We start from the raw sequence: 20,798 nt of genomic DNA on the forward strand, positions 1-20,798 counted from the left end.
ATTTATGGTGTCTAAGACCACAATATCCAGTAATTCCTTGCTAGTGATGTTAAGGAAAAGTTCTGTACCAATTATCATTAAGCTATTTTAAATTCCTCAATTTGCTAATTTTTTCACTAATTTTTCTTGGGTATTTTGTAATTTTAGTACAAAAAAAGTTTTTTTGTTGAAAAAAAGTTTTTTTCATAAAAATAAAAAGTTTTCTTCAAAAAATATATGGCAACACTGAGTGGGTAGGCTGTATACACTTTTTGAATGTCTATAGCAGCGTTGCGCGTTCATATTGTTCATATTACGAAGATTTTCGGCAATTCACACGTACACTACCCGATTGTAAACAAAACTCATAGCAAGAGCGTAAAAATGCAAAAAATTATCTTCAGTTGATTAACAGCATTCAACAATGTAGGTTGATGTCGCTTTGTTTCAAAAATTGCAAAAACAACTTGTAAAAACAACAACACAATTTGTAAACAAGAGAATTAGTTGCAAAAAACACGTACACTCCAAAAAAATTTACTAATGCATAAGAATGAAAACACATAAAAACAGTATTTTTAATACTTTTTTTTTTACAAATTTTAAATAAAAAACTTTATCTTTGTGAAGAAATATATATTTTTCTTTTCTTTGAATATGTTTTATCTGTAAAATTTACTATTTTACTTGTTATGAAATTTGATCATAACAAGCGTAATTAGGCAATATTTTTTCTAAGTGTTTTTTAGTATTTTCTCACCACTACAATAACAGTTTTTTAGCGTCTCACTTTCTGCGCTTGGCTGGTCTATAGTCAATATTTAATTGTTGCGCTATTTATAAATAAAGAATATCTTCAATAATGTCGCTAGGTAAACCAAATTTAGGTTTTCAAAATTTATATAATTTAAATTTCCACGTTTAAACTAGCTTATAGGGAAAGGGATTCTGTATAGAATATAGCACTCTAGCACTAAAAATGTATGTTACGTTAAATTAATCACTTATACATATATTCCCTTTTCAGAATGTCTAATCGTCATAGAAGAACTCGAATTTATGGAGCCAATTATGACATCGGAGAAAGTTATTACAAAAAACAACTCAATGATTTAGACAACAAAACTACATGTAACAGGTTTGTATTCTTGTATGTTAGTAGGTGTGTTTAAGAACTTTCCAGTAAAAAATATACAGTACCTTTTTGATATCATAAAAAGTACGCGAACTCCAATTTTTAAGTTTCTGTTTATAAACAAAGCAATGCCCCTTTTGCTGAAATCTCAAGCGCTAAGAAATAATCAAACAAGTAATTTTACGAATATTAAATGTGATTTATTTTCAATAATAACTATTATCAAATTATCTTGAAATTTGCGACCTGTAGCGAGCGCATACGGTTTACATGGACACATAGATGGACATAGCTTAATCGAATCGGAAAGTGATTCTGAACCGACTGGAATAATTTAAGATGGGTATAAGACAAATATATTGAGTGTTACAAACATCAGAACAATCGAATAGTACCCTCTCCATATAGTGTTGTAGGGTATAAAAATTGGCTTGTTTTAGGATTTATATGGGGCCGCACAGTGGACCATTTCACAAGATCTGTAGCTTTTGATTTGATCGGAATTTTTGAAACCGTTTCTTGGTAGGTGAGACATTGGGCTTCTTAGTGTTATAACATGTTATTTTTTTGTTTCTTATGTAATGTCCCAGTAAACAATTTTTTCAGACATGTCTGATGTCAGAAATTTTCTGAAATAATTCTTATACTTATCAGAATTTTTATCGAATTTCTAAATTTCCTTTAGACAGTTTACAGAATAGTCGGCAAACTGTTTGTTAGACTTTTCTGCACTGTCGAAAGGGAATTTCAGTGTTACGAAGATTATGAGACTAATCTGCACATTGGCGGAGGACAATTTGTTTTTTTATTCCTATATTATTTTTTAGACATAAAGGAGAATAGTCTCTACATTTTCTGAAGTAAAATATAAAATGGCTTAAGAATTATATCCGATAAATGTGCACATAAGAGAATTGATTTGTAACTTCGTCAGACAATTAAGCAAATAATATAAATTTCCTTTAGATATTTAACAGAATAGTCAGAATTTTCTGATATTTTTTGCTTCGTCATTTTGTTCCCATTTTCAGTACTTTTGTAAGAAAACTTTGCGACAACTCTGCACATTATCTGGAGGAAATTTTGTTTTTTTAATAAAAATCATTATATTTTGAAATTCGTCAACTGTACTTTAAAAGGGAATTTAATTTTTATTTCCTTTTATTATCACAGTTGGTCTTCGGAAATCAAGTAAACAACATCGGCTTATGTGATGATTATTGTTTAAATTTCTTTAAACTTTGTTAATACACAAAAATTACATAACTTTTTATGGTTTAATTTTATAACTTTAAATATATGTATATATAGTGAACTCTATTTTCATATATAATATGAAATATAATTTTAAAAATAATCTATAAGTTTATATTATTTATTAATGTACCCTTAAGAAGTCATGAATAATGGAAGCTTATAAATTATTATTAAAATTAATAAAATCAAACCATAATAAATTATATATATGGAAATAGTTTTCATCAGACGTTGATCAGAATAGTCACGCCATTTTCTTATACTTGATCAGACTTTTGTACGAACTATCGAACTGTCGAAAGAATGTCACACATGGTATCAGACATTTGTCCGACTTCAATGAGATATGTCGAAAATTCTTTCAGAATTTCCCCAGGAATTTATATCAGATTTCATACCGAATTCTGACCGACAACTCTGCACATTTTTTCGAATTTCCTCAGACAAAGATTAACAATTAAGTGCCAAATATTGAAAGAATTTTATTGAGTTAAAAAATTATTTTTTTGATAGATATCCCACTCGCATCCCATTATGGGACTATAAAGCCTTTCAAGGAAATTGTAAAAGCATTCTTTTAAGCAAAAAAAGGACAATTTTGACAAAAATTTAGAAAAATTAAAAAAAAAATTGAAAAGAGTGAAGAAATAGCTATCTGAACTCCTTTGAACATTCATTTCAATAATGTCTAACTTTGACCCCCTCTAAGTCCGGCAGTTCTTGACCGATAGAGCTGAAAGTTTGTGGCAGGCCTATTATCCCATAGTACTAACATTGGTGCAAATTGCCTCCAAAACGGAAGACATCGATTTTTAAATTCTCCATATACATATGTAAATGCAAATTAGATTTTAATTAAAAAATGTACGTTATAAATAAAAAGTAAAACGTAATACATACAATATAAACATACGACTTTTTCATTACAAATTTGTGTCTGACCTACTATCCAATAGTAATAACCTTAGTGAAAAATTCGTCAAAATCGATGTTTTGAGTTGAGTCACTTGACAAGAAATTCCAATCAAACAATTTTAGTACATAAATATTTCTTCTAAATAAACCTGATTTCACATTCTAGAAGTTGTTTAGCTTTTTTGTCTAATTCAATAGAAGTACTTTTCCATTTTTGTTGAATATTGGCCATGTATGGACCTGAATTGCACAACAAAATAGTGATAAGGTCTTCATCGGTGTGGAAACTATAATCGAATTCAGCGGTTATAATTACAGGCAAACGTATTTGTATATTTAATTTTAATAAGTAGCTGCCGTACCCCTTGCTAGTCCATATGCATATCTACTACGGTGATCAATTATTCGATATTTTCCAAATACCTGTTTTCGAATAGTTCGAATATTTGACAATTGAAAAAACCGGTTGTTATTGTTCAAATGTAGTTTAGTCCCTGGTACCAACATTTGTCAAACTTTTTTGGTATGAATTATTATTCACTTCAAAATTTAATTTAAGTTTCCGTTGAATGCAAAGCAAAAATAAAAGTATTCGAACCCTGTTTTTAAAGTAAAAATACGAGGTTATTCGATATTCGAAAAATCAACATTGAGAAAAAATCGACAGTAGTAAAACAAAAAAAAAAAATAAATGGTTTTAAAACCGGTTGGGAAACCAAGCCAATCACCCTAATATCTACTCCTAAATATTTATATGGATATCAATGTTCATCATGCAATATTTGAGTATTGCACTGGTTTCAAATCGATTTTTTTGGCATAAATTAAAATAATCATGTCAGAGCTTTTAATTTCGGTACATTTAATTGCTATGGTATATAAATAAGTAAATTAAAAATAATATTGTTAATTGGACCACGCCCACCCCCTACGCCCACTAAAATGGAAGCATCTAAACTGATATTATTAATTTCATTGCATTTACATAGATTATAGAGAAAATAAAATTAGATAAAAAAGCTTGAGCTCTTCGGATCCTGCCCAGTTTTAAAATATAGACATATAGACAGACAGACGGGTAGTCAGACGGATATGGCTTGATCGACTCCGCTATCTATAAGGATCCAGAATATATATACTTTATAGGTTCTGAAAATTATATTGTAGTTTAACAATATAGTACTTTTTCATAATGACAATCATTTTAAATTTTCCATAAAACGACAGCCAAATGTCCACAACCAAAAAACTGGTAATTTTAGTGTGTAAATTCCAATTAATCTGGATTTTTTGTTCAGATACATTCCCTGTAAGTACATACATATTTATGATACTAACCTAGTTGTTTCATATATTTCATTATATATTTTTAAATGGGTTTTTAAAAAATTATTTGTATTTTTTAATCAAACACTTAATAATAATCCTGTCTGTTCTGTAAACCGAATCCGAGTAAATTTCTCGTTTAAAAACGAGCTCTCATAATTTTTCTCGTTTTAAAACCGAGTACACAAATCTAGTCGAAAGTAAATCGAATTTAATTTTATTCTAATAAAAGAAATAATAATTTTTTGCATTTTTTAATACAATTGTAACTTAATATAAATGCTATGGGAATTTTAAACACTTTTTTATTTAAATATGTTTATTTTTCTGAGTTTTGCGTTCAAATAAAAATTCGATTTGCAGAACACCAAATTCGGTTTTGAAAACGAATCGATTTACAGAACAGACATGAATATTAAATATTATGAAAACGAATATGTATTCTTTAACATCTAGTTCAAAAGAATTTTCATAAGTATCAAAATCAAACCCAGTTTTCCCGTCATCCATAGACAAATCGAAGCATTAATGAAAAATTGTGATAAATTAAAATTACAATTGTGGGAATTTGCTGAAAAATACTGGCGATATATAAATATACGCTCAAAATACATACTTGGACGAACACTTCCACATGTCAACTTCCATGCAAAACTCAACTTTTGGTCCACGGAACTTACAGGTTATGTTGACATTACAACACAACACAACCACAATATCAAAAATTACGACAAGGACTCAACAAAAATAAAATTCAAAAATATATCATAAAACTACTATTCTTGGGCTGCATTTTCCATTTTTTAATTACTTTATAACTTTATTTTTTAAGGTTAGTTCATTATACAATTATAACACTGTTTTAACACTTATTTAAGATTCAACTCTGAAAGCTTAAGGTGGTATTAGACGACATGTATTTTATATATGCACTGTCAAAATTTCCATCTGCAAAAGTTGTACATATCGTTTGATACATATGAAACATTGCATGTGTAAAATACATGTGGAAATACATATGTAATTTTTTCGATTAGAGCATTTTCTATTTTCCTATGACAAATATAAACAAAACAGCTGTTTTGCTTTGAAATACAATTTTTTGAAAAAAGTAAATTAAAGAAAATGAATAAAGAACATGAAAATAAGTATTTTTTATAATTTATAATTTTAACATTTATTTACACATTAAAAAGACAGCTTTGATTACATTATAGGTTATGTCATACGGAAAAACACAGGCAGGTGTGATAGCAAAAATTATGAATCGTATGTAAAATAACAATTTTGACATACATTCGGAATTACATATGGATAAAAAAAGTGACAGTACATATGTAAAATACATGTCGTCTAATACTACCTTTAGCAGACCGGTAGTGTTACCAACTATTTTTATACCCTTCACCTTCGTGAGAAGGGTATATATAAGTTTGTCATTCCGTTTGTAATTTCTATAATATAATTTTCCGACCCCATAAAGTATATATATTCTGGATCCTTATAGGTAGCGGAGTTGATTAAGCTATGTCCGTCTGTCTGTCTGTCCGTCTGTGTGTTTGTTGAAATCAGTTTTTAGAGGACCCCAGATATCGGCGAGATCCGAATCTTCAATAATTCTGTTAGACATGCTTTCGAGAAGATCGCTATTTAAAATCTGCAAAATCGGTCCATAAATACCGGAGATATGAGCAAAAATCCGAGACAACCTCTGAAAATTTCATAAAAAAGACAAATTTTTTCATAAGCAACAACAACAACACTGCTTATTCATTGAGTATTTCGTTTCATACGTCCGTCCAGTTAGCAACGAAAAATAGCAACCACAGAGAAAATTTTGGGAATTAAGTGGCAACACCACAGGGGAAAAATATATTGCTTAGCTAATAAAAAATACCATGGAAAACTCAATGGAAAGAGATGGGAAACACAAAATGGAATCAAGACTATATATAGTCTTGGAACTATAGTTCCTTGTAAAATTAGATTCCTCTAAAAATCGTTGCTGGTGAACTGTAATCGTTGCTGGTGAACTGTATAGGATCTAGCGAGTGTCGCGCCAAAAACTCCTTGGAATATGGTAGGAGACATGGTAAGGATTGAAAAAATCCTTCCGTGCAAAAAATCGGTAGAGCAGATCCTTGGAAAATTGGCTTCCTCCAAAATGGTCAGTAAAATCGTTGCTGGTAAATTATATAGGATCTAGCGAGTGTCGCGCCAAAAACTCCTTGGAATATGGTAGGAGACATGGTAACGATTGAACAAATCCTTCCGTGCAAAAAATCCGTAGAGCAGATCCTTGGAAAATTGGCTTCTTCCAAAATGGTCAGTAAAATCGTTGCTAGTAAACTATATAGGATCTAGCGAGTGTCACGCCAAAAACTCCTTGGAATATGGTAGGAGACATGGTAAGGATTGAAAAAATCCTTCCGTGCAAAAAATCGGTAGAGCAGATCCTTGGAAAATTGGCTTCTTCCAAAATGGTCAGTAAAATCGTTGCTGGTGAACTATATAGGATCTAGCGAATGTCGCGCCAAAAACTCCTTGGAATATGGTAGGAGACATGGTAAGAATCCATCCGTGCAAAAAATCGGTAGAGCAGATCCTTGGAAAATTGGCTTCCTCCAAAATGGTCAGTAAAATCGTTGCTGGTGAACTGTATAGGATCTAGCGAGTGTCGCGCCAAAAACTCCTTGGAATATGGTAGGAGACATGGTAGGGATTGAAAAAATCCTTCCGTGCAAAAAATCCGTAGAGCAGATCCTTGGAAAATTGGCTTCTTCCAAAATGGTCAGTAAAATCGTTGCTAGTAAACTATATAGGATCTAGCGAGTGTCACGCCAAAAACTCCTTGGAATATGGTAGGAGACATGGTAAGGATTGAAAAAATCCTTCCGTGCAAAAAATCGGTAGAGCAGATCCTTGGAAAATTGGCTTCTTCCAAAATGGTCAGTAAAATCGTTGCTAGTAAACTATATAGGATCTAGCGAGTGTCACGCCAAAAACTCCTTGGAATATGGTAGGAGACATGGTAAGGATTAAAAAAATCCTTCCGTGCAAAAAATCGGTAGAGCAGATCCTTGGAAAATTGGCTTCCTCCAAAATGGTCAGTAAAATCGTTGCTGGTGAACTGTATAGGATCTAGCGAGTGTCGCGCCAAAAACTCCTTGGAATATGGTAGGAGACATGGTAAGGATTGAAAAAATCCTTCCGTGCAAAAAATCCGTAGAGCAGATGCTTGGAAAATTGGCTTCTTCCAAAATGGTCAGTAAAATCGTTGCTAGTAAACTATATAGGATCTAGCGAGTGTCACGCCAAAAACTCCTTGGAATATGGTAGGAGACATGGTAAGGATTAAAAAAATCCTTCCGTGCAAAAAATCGGCACGGATGGAAAATTGGCTTCATCCAAAATGGTCAGTAAAATCGTTGCTAGTAAACTATATAGGATCTAGCGAGTGTCGCGCCAAAAACTCCTTGGAATATGGTAGGAGACATGGTAAGGATTAAAAAAATCCTTCCGTGCAAAAAATCGGTAGAGCAGATCCTTGGAAAATTGGCTTCATCCAAAATGGTCAGTAAAATCGTTGCTAGTAAACTGTATAGGATCTAGCGAGTGTCGCGCCAAAAATTCCTTGGAATATGGTAGGAGAAATGGTAAGGATTAAAAAAATCCTTCCGTGCAAAAAATCGGTAGAGCAGATCCTTGGAAAATTGACTTCATCCAAAATGGTCAGTAAAATCGTTGCTAGTAAACTATATAGGATCTAGCGAGCAGAGCAGATCCTTGGAAAATTGGCTTCCTCCAAAATGGTCAGTAAAATCGTTGCTGGTAAACTGTATAGGATCTAGCGAGTGTCGCGCCAAAAACTCCTTGGAATATGGTAGGAGACATGGTAAGGATTAAAAAATCCTTCCGTGCAAAAAATCGGTAGAGCAGATCCTTGGAAAATTGGCTTCCTCCAAAATGGTCAGTAAAATCGTTGCTAGTAAACTATATAGGATCTAGCGAGTGTCGCGCCAAAAACTCCTTGGAATATGGTAGGAGACATGGTAAGGATTGAAAAAATCCTTCCGTGCAAAAAATCGGTAGAGCAGATCCTTGGAAAATTAGCTTCCTCCAAAATGGTCAGTAAAATCGTTGCTGGTAAACTATATAGGATCTAGCGAGTGTCGCGCCAAAAACTCCTTGGAATATGATAGGAGACATTGTTAGGTAAATCCTTCCTAGAAAAAAATCGGTAGAGTAGATCCTTGGAAAATTAGATTCCTCCAAAATGGTCAGTAAAATTGTTGCTGGTAAATTATACAGGTTCTAAGAAGTGTCGCGCAAAATACTCCTTGGAATATGGATTAAAAGTATTAAGGATTAAAAAATCCTTCCGTGCAATATATCTACCGACTAGATACTTGGGAAGGTGGAAAGTCGATAAGTTAAAATTGTAAAAGTCAAAGAGTCGACTTTTCATGCACATACTGCAAAACGTCGAAAGTCGATGTTTTATTTTAATTATGGAAGCTGCAGCGTCGTATTTTTTAGTATAAGTTAAGAAAAAACAGAGTTGCATTACTAAAAGTAATTAGATTTTGAGTAGATTTTGCCGAAATCTACTTACGAAGTATATTTTGTTTGCTAAGGGAAATCTAGTTAAAATCAAATAGATTTGGTTCGAAATCTCATAAATGCTAGATTTCATAGTGGTGTAATTGGGCTATTACACTTATATTTTTTGACATTAAAGAAGGTTTAATCTTCACCTTCGTGAGAAGAATATATATAAGTTTGTCATTCCGTTTGTAAATTCCGAAATATAACTCTCCGGCCCTATAAAGTATATATATTCTGAATCCTTATAGATAGCGGAGTCGATTAAGCCATGTCCGTCTGTCTGTCTGTCGAAATCAGTTTTCTGAAGACCCCACATATCTTCTGGATACAAATCTTCAATAATTCTATCAGACATGCAACAACGGAGATATAAGTAAAAACCCGAGACAACCTCTGAAAATTTCTAAAAAAGAAAATTTTTTCATGCTTTGATAAATAAGCAACAACACTGCTTATTCATTGCGTTGTGTATTTTGTTTTTTTGATTATTTCGTTTCGTATGTTTGAATGGCTGTGTGTTTCATTGCCATGTGTATGTTGTGTTTGTTTCTTGGTATATTCAGTTTCGTATGTTTGGATGGCTGTGTGTTTCATTGCCTTGTGTATATTGTTTTTGTTTCTTGGTGTATTCGTATGTTTGGATGTCTGTGTGTTTCATTGCCTTGTGTATATTGTTTTTGTTTTCTTGGTGTATTCAGTTTCGTATGTTTGGATGTCTGTTTGTTTCATTGCGTTGTGTATTTTGTTTTTATTTTTTGTGTACTTCGTTTCGTATGTTTGGATGTCTGTTTGTTTCATTGCCTTGTATATATTGTTTTTGTTTTCTTGATGTATTCAGTTTCTTATATTTGGATGTCTGTTTGTTTTACTGCCTTGTGTATGTTGTTTTTTTTGTGTTTATTTCGTTTAGCGTTGTTGTTGTTCATTTTGTTTTGCTATTGCTATAATAATGATATAGTCGGAAAAATAAAATTAAATAAAATGTTATAAAATTTATATTTTTTAAATACACTATGGTGAAGGGTATATAAGATTCAGCACAGCCGAATATAACACTCTTACTTGTTTTTTCTAATATTTTGTTTGACAAATTAGAAAAAAATATGAGGTATATTTCATTTATATTAAATAATTGCATTAACATTTTTTTAAGTCAACTTTTCATTAATGTTTTCCTATTATTAAATTTTGTCGATATTTTGATATTTGTCTTTTTTCTTGTAAAGCGTCGTATTTTTTAAGAATTATTTAGAATAAACAGAGCTCTACTAAAAACCACTAGATTTGCTCAAAACTCATAGATTTGTCGAATATTGACATGGGGTAATGTGGATTTAGACAAAACTAGTTGAAATCATGTAGATTTGCCATACATTTCTGACATATCCAAATCTACTTAATACTCTATTTATAGCGAAATCTAGTACTTATGAGATTTCGAGCAAACCTAGTTGATTTTAACTAGATTTCCCATTCAAAACAAAATCTTCTTCATTAGTAGATTTTGGCAAAATCTAGTAAAAATAAAAATGCAACTCTGATTTTTCCTAAATAATACTAAAAAAATACACAAGAAAAAAGAGAAAAACAAAACAAACAAAGAAAAATCAAAATGTCGACAAAATTTTAATAAATTGGAAAACATGAATGAAAAGATAATTTAAAATAGAAGGTAATGTATATTTAAATATCTATTTTTTATTCTAAATGAAATTCAAGTAAATTTTCCATATTTCCTTCTAATTTTTCATATTAAACACAATTTGGAGAAATATTAGAAAAAATTAAATCTTCCTAAATGTCAAAAATACGAAGTGTAAACAGTAAAGATTTGAAGAAAGATTTCGATCGAAATCTACTAGATTTCGATGTAGTGTAAATGGGGTATGATCTACTAGATTTCATTTATATGCAACTCTGTGTTGTGTCTCGGATAAAGAAATACAATTATAGGCTATCCATTTAAATTGAATGTTTTTGTCGAAAAATTACATTTATTTTCGAAATAAAAAATAAAAAATTATAAATTGGTGTCATTTAAGAAATAAATCTATATACTATTCAGTGGAAACACCTTGAAGGCAAATCTAGTAGATTTCTATCCAGTGGAAACATAGCATTAGACTTCGATCCAAATCTAGATTTTTCCATAAAAAAATTTAGTTCGAAATTTTATCTGGTAGTTTTTAGTAGTATTAAAAAAGGCAAAAATCAAAATATCGACAAAATTTAATAATAGGAAAACATTAATGAAAAGTTGATTTAAAAACAAGTAAGAGTGCTATATTCGGCTGTGCCGAATCTTATATACCCTTCACCACAGTGTATTTAAAAAATATCAATTCTATAAAATTTTAATTTATTTCATTTTCCCGTTAATATCATTATTATAGCAATAGCAAAACGAACAACAATGCTAAACGAAATAAACACACAAAAAAACAAATACACATGGCAGTAAAACCAACAGACATCCAAACATACGAAACGAAATACACAAAAAACAAAAACAAAATACACAAGGCAATTAAACCAACAGACATCCAAATATACGAAACTGAATACACCAAAAAAAACAAAAACAATATACACAAGGCAATGAAACATACGAAACGAAATACTCAAAAAAAAAAGCAAAAACAAAATACATGAAACCAACTGACATCCAAACATACGAAACTGAATGCACCAAGAAACAAAAACAATATACACAAGGCAATGAAACACACAGCCATCCAAACATATGAAACGAAATACTCAATGAATAAGCAGTGTTGTTGTTCCTTATATCAATACATGAAAAAAATTGTCTTTTTTATGAAATCTTCAGAGGTTGTCTCGGATTTTTGCTCATATCTCCGGTATTTATGGACTGACTTTGCTGATTTTAAATAGCGATCTTCCCGAAAGCATGTCTAACAGAATTATTGAAGATTCGGATCTCGCCGATATCTGGGGTCCTCTAAAAACTGATTTCAACAAACATACAGACAGAGAGACGGACAGACAGACAGACATGGCTTAAGCGACTTCGCTATCTATAAGGATCCAGAATATATACTTTATAGGGTCGGAAAATTATATTATAGAAATTACAAACGGAATGACAAACTTATATATACCCTTCTCACGAAGGTGAAGGGTATAAAAAAGTTAATGCAATTATTTAATATAAATGAAATATATCTCATATTTTTTTTCAAATTTTTTATGTCAAACAAAATATGGAGAAATATTAGGAAAAATTTAACTTTTTTTAATGTCAAAAAATATTAAGTGTAATAGCCCATTTACACCACTATGAAATCTAGTACTTATGAGATTTCGAGACAAATCTATTTGATTTTAACTAGATTTCCCATACCAAACAAAATATACTTCGTAAGTAGATTTCGTTGGTTGCAACTCTGTTTTTTCGTAATACTAAAAAATACGACGCTGCAGCTTCCATAATTAAAATAAAACATCGACTTTCGACGTTTTGCAGTATGTGCATGAAAAGTCAACTCTTCGACTTTTACAATTTTCACTTATCGACTTTCCACCTTCCCAAGTATCTAGTCGGTAGATATATTGCACGGAAGGATTTTTTGATCCTTAATACTTTTAATCCATATTCCAAGGAGTATTTTGCGCGACACATCTTAGAACCTGTATAATTTACCAGCAACAATTTTACTGACCTTTTTGGAGGAATCTAATTTTCCAAGGATCTACTCTACCGATTTTTTTCTAGGAAGGATTTACCTAACAATGTCTCCTACCATATTCCAAGGAGTTTTTGGCGCGACACTCGCTAGATCCTATATAGTTTACCAGCAACGATTTTACTGACCATTTTGGAGGAAGCCAATTTTCCAAGGATCTGCTCTACCGATTTTTTGCACGGAAGGATTTTTTCAATCCTTACCATGTCTCCTACCATATTCCAAGGAGTTTTTGGCGCGACACTCGCTAGATCCTATATAGTTCACCAGCAACGATTTTACTGACCATTTTGGAAGAAGCCAATTTTCCAAGGATCTGCTCTACCGATTTTTTGCACGGAAGGATTTTTTCAATCCTTACCATGTCTCCTACCATAATCCAAGGAATTTTGGCGCGACACTCGCTAGATCCTATATAGTTTACCAGCAACGATTTTACTGACCATTTTGGAGGAAGCCCATTTTCCAAGGATCTGCTCTACCGATTTTTTACACGGAAGGATTTTTTCAATCCTTACCATGTCTCCTACCATATTCCAAGGAGTTTTTGGCGCGACACTCGCTAGATCCTATACAGTTCACCAGCAACGATTACAGTTCACCAGCAACGATTTTTAGAGGAATCTAATTTTACAAGGAACTATAGTTCCAAGACTATATATAGTCTTGATTCCATTTTGTGTTTCCCATCTCTTTCCATTCAGTTTTCCATGGTATTTTTTATTAGCTAAGCAATATATTTTTCCCCTGTGGTGTTGCCACTTAATTCCCAAAATTTTCTCTGCCGTTGCTAGTTTTCGTTGCTAACTGGACGGACGTTCGTTTCATATGTTTGGATGGCTGTGTGTTTCATTGCCTTGCGTATATTGTTTTTGTTTCTTGGTGCATTCAGTTTCGTATGTTTGGATGTCTGTTGGTTTCATTGCGTTGAGTATTTTGTTTTTGCTTTTTTTATTAGTTTTTCGTTTCGTATGTTTCATTGCCTTGTGTATATTGTTTTTGTTTTTTGGTGTATTCAGTTTCGTATGTTTGGATGTCTGTTGGTTTCATTACGTTGTGTATTTTGTTTTTGTTTTTTGTGTATTTCGTTTCGTATGTTTGGATATCTATTGGTTTTATTGCCTTGTGTATTTTGTTTTTTTGTGTGTTTATTTCGTTTAGCGTTCTTGTTGTTCGTTTTGCTATTGCCATAATAATGATATAAACGGGAAAATGAAATAAATTAAAATTTTATAGAATTGAATTTTTTTAAATACACTGTGGTGAAGGGTATATAAGATTCAGCACAGCCGAATATAGCACTCTTACTTGTTTAAAGTATATTTTCTGTATGACTTGGATTCAACTTTATCACAGCGAACAGAGTGATCAAACATGAACTATCACAGCATTTTGCTTACTTTTCAATTTTTTTAGTAAATTTTTAATTTTTAAATGATTATAACATTTTAGTTCTAAAAGATTTTAAAGTGAAATAAATTTTGTAAAATTATTTGACTTCCAAACTATTAATTTTATGTATATGTGCTGTAGTCCTAACCCTCCCTACACGTGTATACCTCATTATATATCCGCCGGTGTGCACCAGAGCAATTTTTCTGACCCAAAACCTGTTATTTTGTGAGAAATTTTTTGAATAAAACTTTTGAAATGTGTGTGTTTGTTTGTATTTTTATTTATGGCCTATAAACTGATAACCGTTAAGCCGATTTTCTTAAAATTTTCACAGTATTGAAATTTTCAATGGGCGAGGTGCACCTCCCATATGAATTAAAAACTGAAATTTTCTTACAAGATAAAAGTTAAAAAAATATTTTCTGACAAGTAGGAAAGTATAGTCGGGCATGGCCGACTATATGATACCCTACACCATGAGTATATTTTAAAAATTATTTTTTTTTTTATAAAGAAACTTTTATGTTGAATTCTACCTTAATTTCCATGTATTTATATGGGAGCTAGGGTCAAATATGGGCCGATCCTCATCAAATTGGGAGGAGGGATGTATTTTGTTTCTTTCCGTTAATTTTATACCCACAACAATGTTTTTTTATGTATATGTTTTTCTCATACTGAGAACCAAAGCAGGTAAAACTAAACTAATTTAAAAATGTATTGGACAGACTTAAGATACCACTGGGATGGAAAACTATTACTAGGTATCTCATATCACATAGGACTAAAGAACAACTCCTGGGCGTTCCGGAAAACAGACAGTAGCTCAGGGGAGAAACAAGTCCTAGCAGTGTACGAATGTCCACCATGTTTTAGAAGTCTTGTTGAGAGGTGTCGGCGATTAATAAATCCAAGTTCGATGTAGGCGAAAATGTTATGGAACTACTGCCCAAAGAAGAAGTAGAGAGTATCAAAGAAGTACTGAAAAAAAATGCCAGCCAATAGACAACTACAAAGAGCTGTTTCAGTTGGCATTGATATATCTTCTTGACGGAAAATATGTATGCATCAGATCTCCAGGTTCAGTACATCATGCCCGGTGGATGGCATGGTACCTGAAAAGTGAAAGTGATTCTGAGTCGATCGGTATACTTTAAAGATGGATGGATGTAGGACCAATATTTTCCCCACTATAGTGGTGTAGGGTATAAAAATTAATGTCTGTTTGTATGTTTGTTTGTTTGTTTGGACTTTATGGACAGCTAAATGGCTGGACCGATTTTTCTGAAATTTTCGCAATGTCTTCTTGTATGTCTGGAAGGAACTATAGGCTCCTTTTTACTTCAAAATTTCAAGTGGGCGAGGAGCCCACATACAAAATAAGTATTAGAGTCTTAAAATTTTTTACGGAGAACTTTGACTTCCATGAGAATATTTGTGAAAAGCCTATGTGACCATAATGTCCAATTTTGACCCTCTGTAAGTCCGGCAGTTTTGGACCGACAGCGCTGAATATTTGTGTCTGTGTCTAACCTTCGATTTAGTCAAAATCGGTTTTTTGATTTGGGTCAAATGATATGAAATTGTCCATTTGTAAAAAAGTTAATTGCACTGAATTTCATCAGGTTTGTTAGATAATTGTGGATATTCAACTCATTTTCCGAAGGTCCCTTTGTATGGGAGCTAGTTTCAAATGAGGCCCGATCATTACGAAAATCGACAGTATATTTATACAACATAAAACTAAGTTTTGAAAATTTTTATAGAGATACTAGAACATTTAACAAAATTATGAGGTTAAAGGCATTATTAAAATTGAAATGTTATTTTAAAGGTGGTAAAATCAACGGTGAAATTCATGGAGAAGAATGCTTTGAAAATCGAATTTTAACATTTATATGATTTCACACTACAAACCCATTATTTTGTCCAGACCTTGCCAGTTCTCATTATTCCGGAGACGCAATTAAAATAAAAAACAAGTAAGAAAGTATAGTCGGTCGTGGCCGACCACATGATACCCTACACCAGTTATGAATATTAAATGTGATTTATGTTTCTTAATAAAGAATTATATCAATGTAACATTGGACCGAAAACTAATTTTCTGCAAGAGGGTTTATATGGGGGCTTATGTACCAAATTTCATCGAATTATATTATATACTACCTTGCACACAAGGTTTACACGGACAGCCAGCCAGACGGACTCAGAAAATGATTCTAAGCCGATTGGTATTCTTTAAGGTGGGTATAGAACGAGTATTTTTGGGTGTTACAAACATCAGCACAAACCCAATATACATACCCTCCCCACACCACTAAAGTGGTGTAGGGTATAAAAAAATGACTTTGTATTAAAGGAAAATAATCCCTCAAATTAGCCATTATTACGCCCGATAATCAAATATTAGTGAATTATAAGCGGATTTTTAAAGAAAATAAGAATAGCAGTGTCAACTTTAGAATATCTTATACTGTTTACCTGTGTCTCAAATAATCTATTCTTTAATTTTACAGAAGTTGCGAATATTGACCGTTTTTCCCTCTAGACTTAAACTTTAAGATATAAAAATGCATTCTGGAAAAAATTCGGGAAATAGGACTATTAACTAGTGGCAACGTGGGTCTGAAGTGCAAAATGGTTTTTGCAAAAATTTGACCACTTAATTTATATTTTCAGATTTTAACAGCAAATAATTGAAATTTATGTTGAACTAGCTATACCCAGTGTGCTTTGCTGCTCTAAAAACAATATAAATAAAAAACCCACTTTAAGACTTTTAACGATTCTAGTTGTAATGGTTTCAATATACGTTTTTTGTGTTTACTTCATGTTGGAGATGCCTCGCCATATATTACAAGTTCGCTAGTATTCACATGAATGTCAAAATTCTTCGTGAAAAATTTGAGGATTCTAACTCGAATAATTTTCCATATGGGAGATACCACGCCCCTATTGCTAGTCCACAAATTTGTTACACATGGATGACATGGATGTTAGAATTGTTCGTGCAAAATTTTAGGATTTTAGCTCTAATAGCTTTTTTCAGATATATTAATTTTTGTATTTAATGTATATGAAGGGTTCCAAGCCCCCCCTAATGAATGTCCGCTTCGTCAGATAAATAAATTGTGTTTAATTCATGTGGAAGGTGCAACGTGCCTTATTGTTAGTCCGCCAATTTATTACGCAAATATTCACATTTATGCCAAAGTTGTTCTTGAAAAATTTGAGGATTTTATCTCTAACAGTTTCTTTGATATACTAAAGTCTACCAAGCCCCCCTAATGAAAGTCCGCCAGTTTTTCCTCCACATGTTCACATGAATGTTAAAGTTCTTCGTTCAATATTTGAAGATTCTAGCTCTAATTGTTTTATTTAATTCATATGGGAGGTGCCTCGCCCCGTATTGCCCGTCCGCCCATTTGTTGTCCTAAATATTCATGTTGATACCAAAGTAGCTCCGAAAAAATTTGAGGACTATAACTGTGAGATTTTATCTTCATTAGATAACGTAAACCGTATTTGGGATATAGTCATAAATGGGAAACTCTTCAGACGGTAATTTTAAAATTCCAGTTTCAAACTTTTAACAAGTTTGTTAAGCAAATTTTAAAATTTTGTGAAAATTTGCATGTGACTTGTGGTTTATTGCCCAGGGAATAAAATAGTAAAGAAATGACAGATTAGCGTTACCTTCTATTTGAATTTTGAGGATTTCAGAAAAAAATATGGAATATTATTTTGTTTTCAATCGATTTAAATGAAACTTATGAAAAATATATAATGAGGACCTTTATTTATGATGACATCGAAAAATCTAAATTAACCCTTAAACGTAAATATATTTTCATAATTATCTATATAAAATGTCCGTAATATGTATGTATATGAATTAAATATTCAGTGCCATTTTGCGAGAAAATTGTTGCTGATAGATAATAGTAGATATCAGATTCGGTTTCAGAAGCTAAAAATACATTAAAATTAGTCGAATTGGTTTCAACAGTTTTTACAAACATTGATTTCGTTGGCACGTGTGTAAAAATTATTAACTGTCCTGTCTGTTCTGTAAACAGAATCCGAGTTTTTTCGTTTAAAAACGAATTCCCATAATTTTTCTCGTTTTAAAACCGAGTACACATATCTAGTCGAAAGTAAATCTATTTTAATTTTATTAAATTAAATTAAATAATTGTTTTTTGCGTTTATAATTTTGTAACTTAATATACATAAATGCTATGTGCATTTTAAACTCTTTTTCATTTAAAATATGATTGTTTTTCTGAATTTTACGTTCAAATAAAAATTCGATTTGCAGAACACCAAATTCGGGTTTAAAAGTTTCTCGGTTTTGAAACCGAATCGATATACAGAACAGACAGGTATTTTTATTTATCTCACTCAATAATAGTGACAGTGCAATTTAAAATTTTTAACTAAAAATATTTTACAAATAGTTAAAATATTTGTTTAATACTTACACCAAGTTGACACGGACAGTTGAATTACTTAATTCGGCCCCTGAATTACAATAGCCAATTACCCGTTTCCACGACACATTCGTACAGTAGGACCTTGATTATCCGTGTTCGATTATCCGGCAACATCAATTATCCGGGATGGTTAAAATAATTTTTTTTGCATCGACTTAATTTTATGTTGGATTGATTTACATTTTTCTGTATCGTTCAACCGTGATTACCTCTATTATCCGTGATTATAAGAAAATTATATTATTTTTTAACAACCTTAGAACAAATCGAAAAGGGGAATTCTCTTGAAACGAAAATACAAAATTGAAAAAGAAGAGCAAACAACATTACATGATTATTTTTAGAAATTACATAACATGGAATCCTTATCCACTGTTTACTTTTTTCTGAGAAAATTATTATTTTTTATATTTTCGAAACATATATGAATATAAAATTCTTGAATTTTTTAGTTTTTGTATAAATGTGCACATAATCATTTATTAATTAATAAAAATTTATATTAAAAAACAAGCCGGTCCCGACCATCACCATCCCAAAATCGAGGTCCCATTGTAATTCATTATGACAGTTCATCGCCATGTAGTTTTTTCATTCATTATTTTGTTATTTTTCGGAATACATGTCGCACACGCAGTACAAAAGTGACTCAACTCAAATATTTTTTTAGAAAAGAGAACAAGTTTTTTCTTCAATAGTTAACAACAACAAAATGCACTCATATTTGTTTAGAGATAAAGGAGTAGCACATTTTAAGGCTTAAAGAAAATAAAAACGCCAACATAATATTTTGATTTGTCTCTCTTTTGTACTGGGTGTGTGATGTGTGGTACGATATAAAAAATACTGTTACATTATTTTAACAAATTAAGTAATAAAATTTTCTATTTATTTGTATTTTTTGTAATTTTCTTTTTTATTTGTCTACAACAAATGAAAACAAATAGCAGATTATGATAAATATAAGGTAGGTAGGTTCATAGAAGGATATATACTACATCAAATCCGAAGTAATACACCTAGGCCACTATTGGGCCTATTGGGCGCTCCTTATCATGAAAAAAAAACAAAGGGAACTGAATGAATTATTTTTCAGTGTTCAGAAAATCAGTTTCCTGAACGTAATTCCTAAGAATCTTTCAATCAGTGTTAGTCAGCAATGTTATTTCCGGAATAACATCACTTTCAAGATACTTGGATCTAACTTCGACGAATGCCTGGCAGTGGCAAAGAATGTGCTCCAGAGTTTCACTGTCCTCTCCACATGCTCTACATTCATCTGAATCCGCACGTCCAATTTTGCTGAGATGTGCTCGTAATCCTATGTGTGACTTGCTCATTTTGAGGAGATTTTTCGTCTTGCTCTCATCAGGGACACCCCATAGGACCTTCGTGGTTCTACCCACTGTTTCATTATTCCAAGAGGCCTTATGGGACTCTCTCACCCATATTTTTAGTTCAGCTTTTGTTACGTCGAATTGTTTTGCGTTTGTCAGGTTAACAGCCTCGAGCTCCCTTCCCTTTAAAGCTATTACATTCGCCCTTTTGTTACCGACTACTCCCGAGTGGGCTGGTATCCATATGATGCAAACCTTACCTCTATTCAGTTAAAGCTTTCTTACAATCCAATACTGTCTTAGATATAGTTCTATCGCCTGATATCGCCCTACACAGAACAAATTATCAGTAGTTTATTTTCAATTAACATGTTTTTCTCTTTCTTTAGTTTTAATTTAAGCAATTTTTTATTTGTCTTAATTATCTCGTTGTTTAAAACCTAAGTTTACAAATTTGATTAAATTTTTAATTGATTCAATTAGTTTTTTAATTGATTGAAAAAAATTTTCTGGCCAACTTTTTTATTTTAACTTTTTTTAAATATTTTATTTTGATTTCTTATGCTAACAATGTTTATAATTCTTAAATAGTCAATACGATTTTAGGCATATAATATTCAAGTTTCCTGACGTTTTATAA

The 20,798-nt window shown here is 31.7% G+C and overlaps 1 protein-coding gene across 5 annotated transcripts in view; it reads left to right on the forward strand.

Annotated features, from left to right (window-relative positions):
• The window catches only part of LOC119601789, a 137,285-nt gene that overhangs the window by 23,540 nt on the left and 92,947 nt on the right, over nt 1–20,798 (forward strand). For all 5 annotated transcript variants that reach the window (XM_037952928.1, XM_037952929.1, XM_037952931.1 and 2 more), the window contains exon 2: nt 1,007–1,117. In XM_037952928.1, coding sequence (XP_037808856.1) covers nt 1,008–1,117 — 110 coding nt within the window. In that variant the 5' untranslated portion in view covers nt 1,007. The remainder of the gene's footprint in view (nt 1–1,006; nt 1,118–20,798) is intronic.

This window comes from Lucilia sericata, unplaced genomic scaffold, assembly GCF_015586225.1.
Source record: "Lucilia sericata isolate MDLA Ls3-8-SP2 unplaced genomic scaffold, ASM1558622v1 Contig000190F_arrow, whole genome shotgun sequence".
Classification (NCBI taxonomy): domain Eukaryota; kingdom Metazoa; phylum Arthropoda; class Insecta; order Diptera; family Calliphoridae; genus Lucilia; species Lucilia sericata.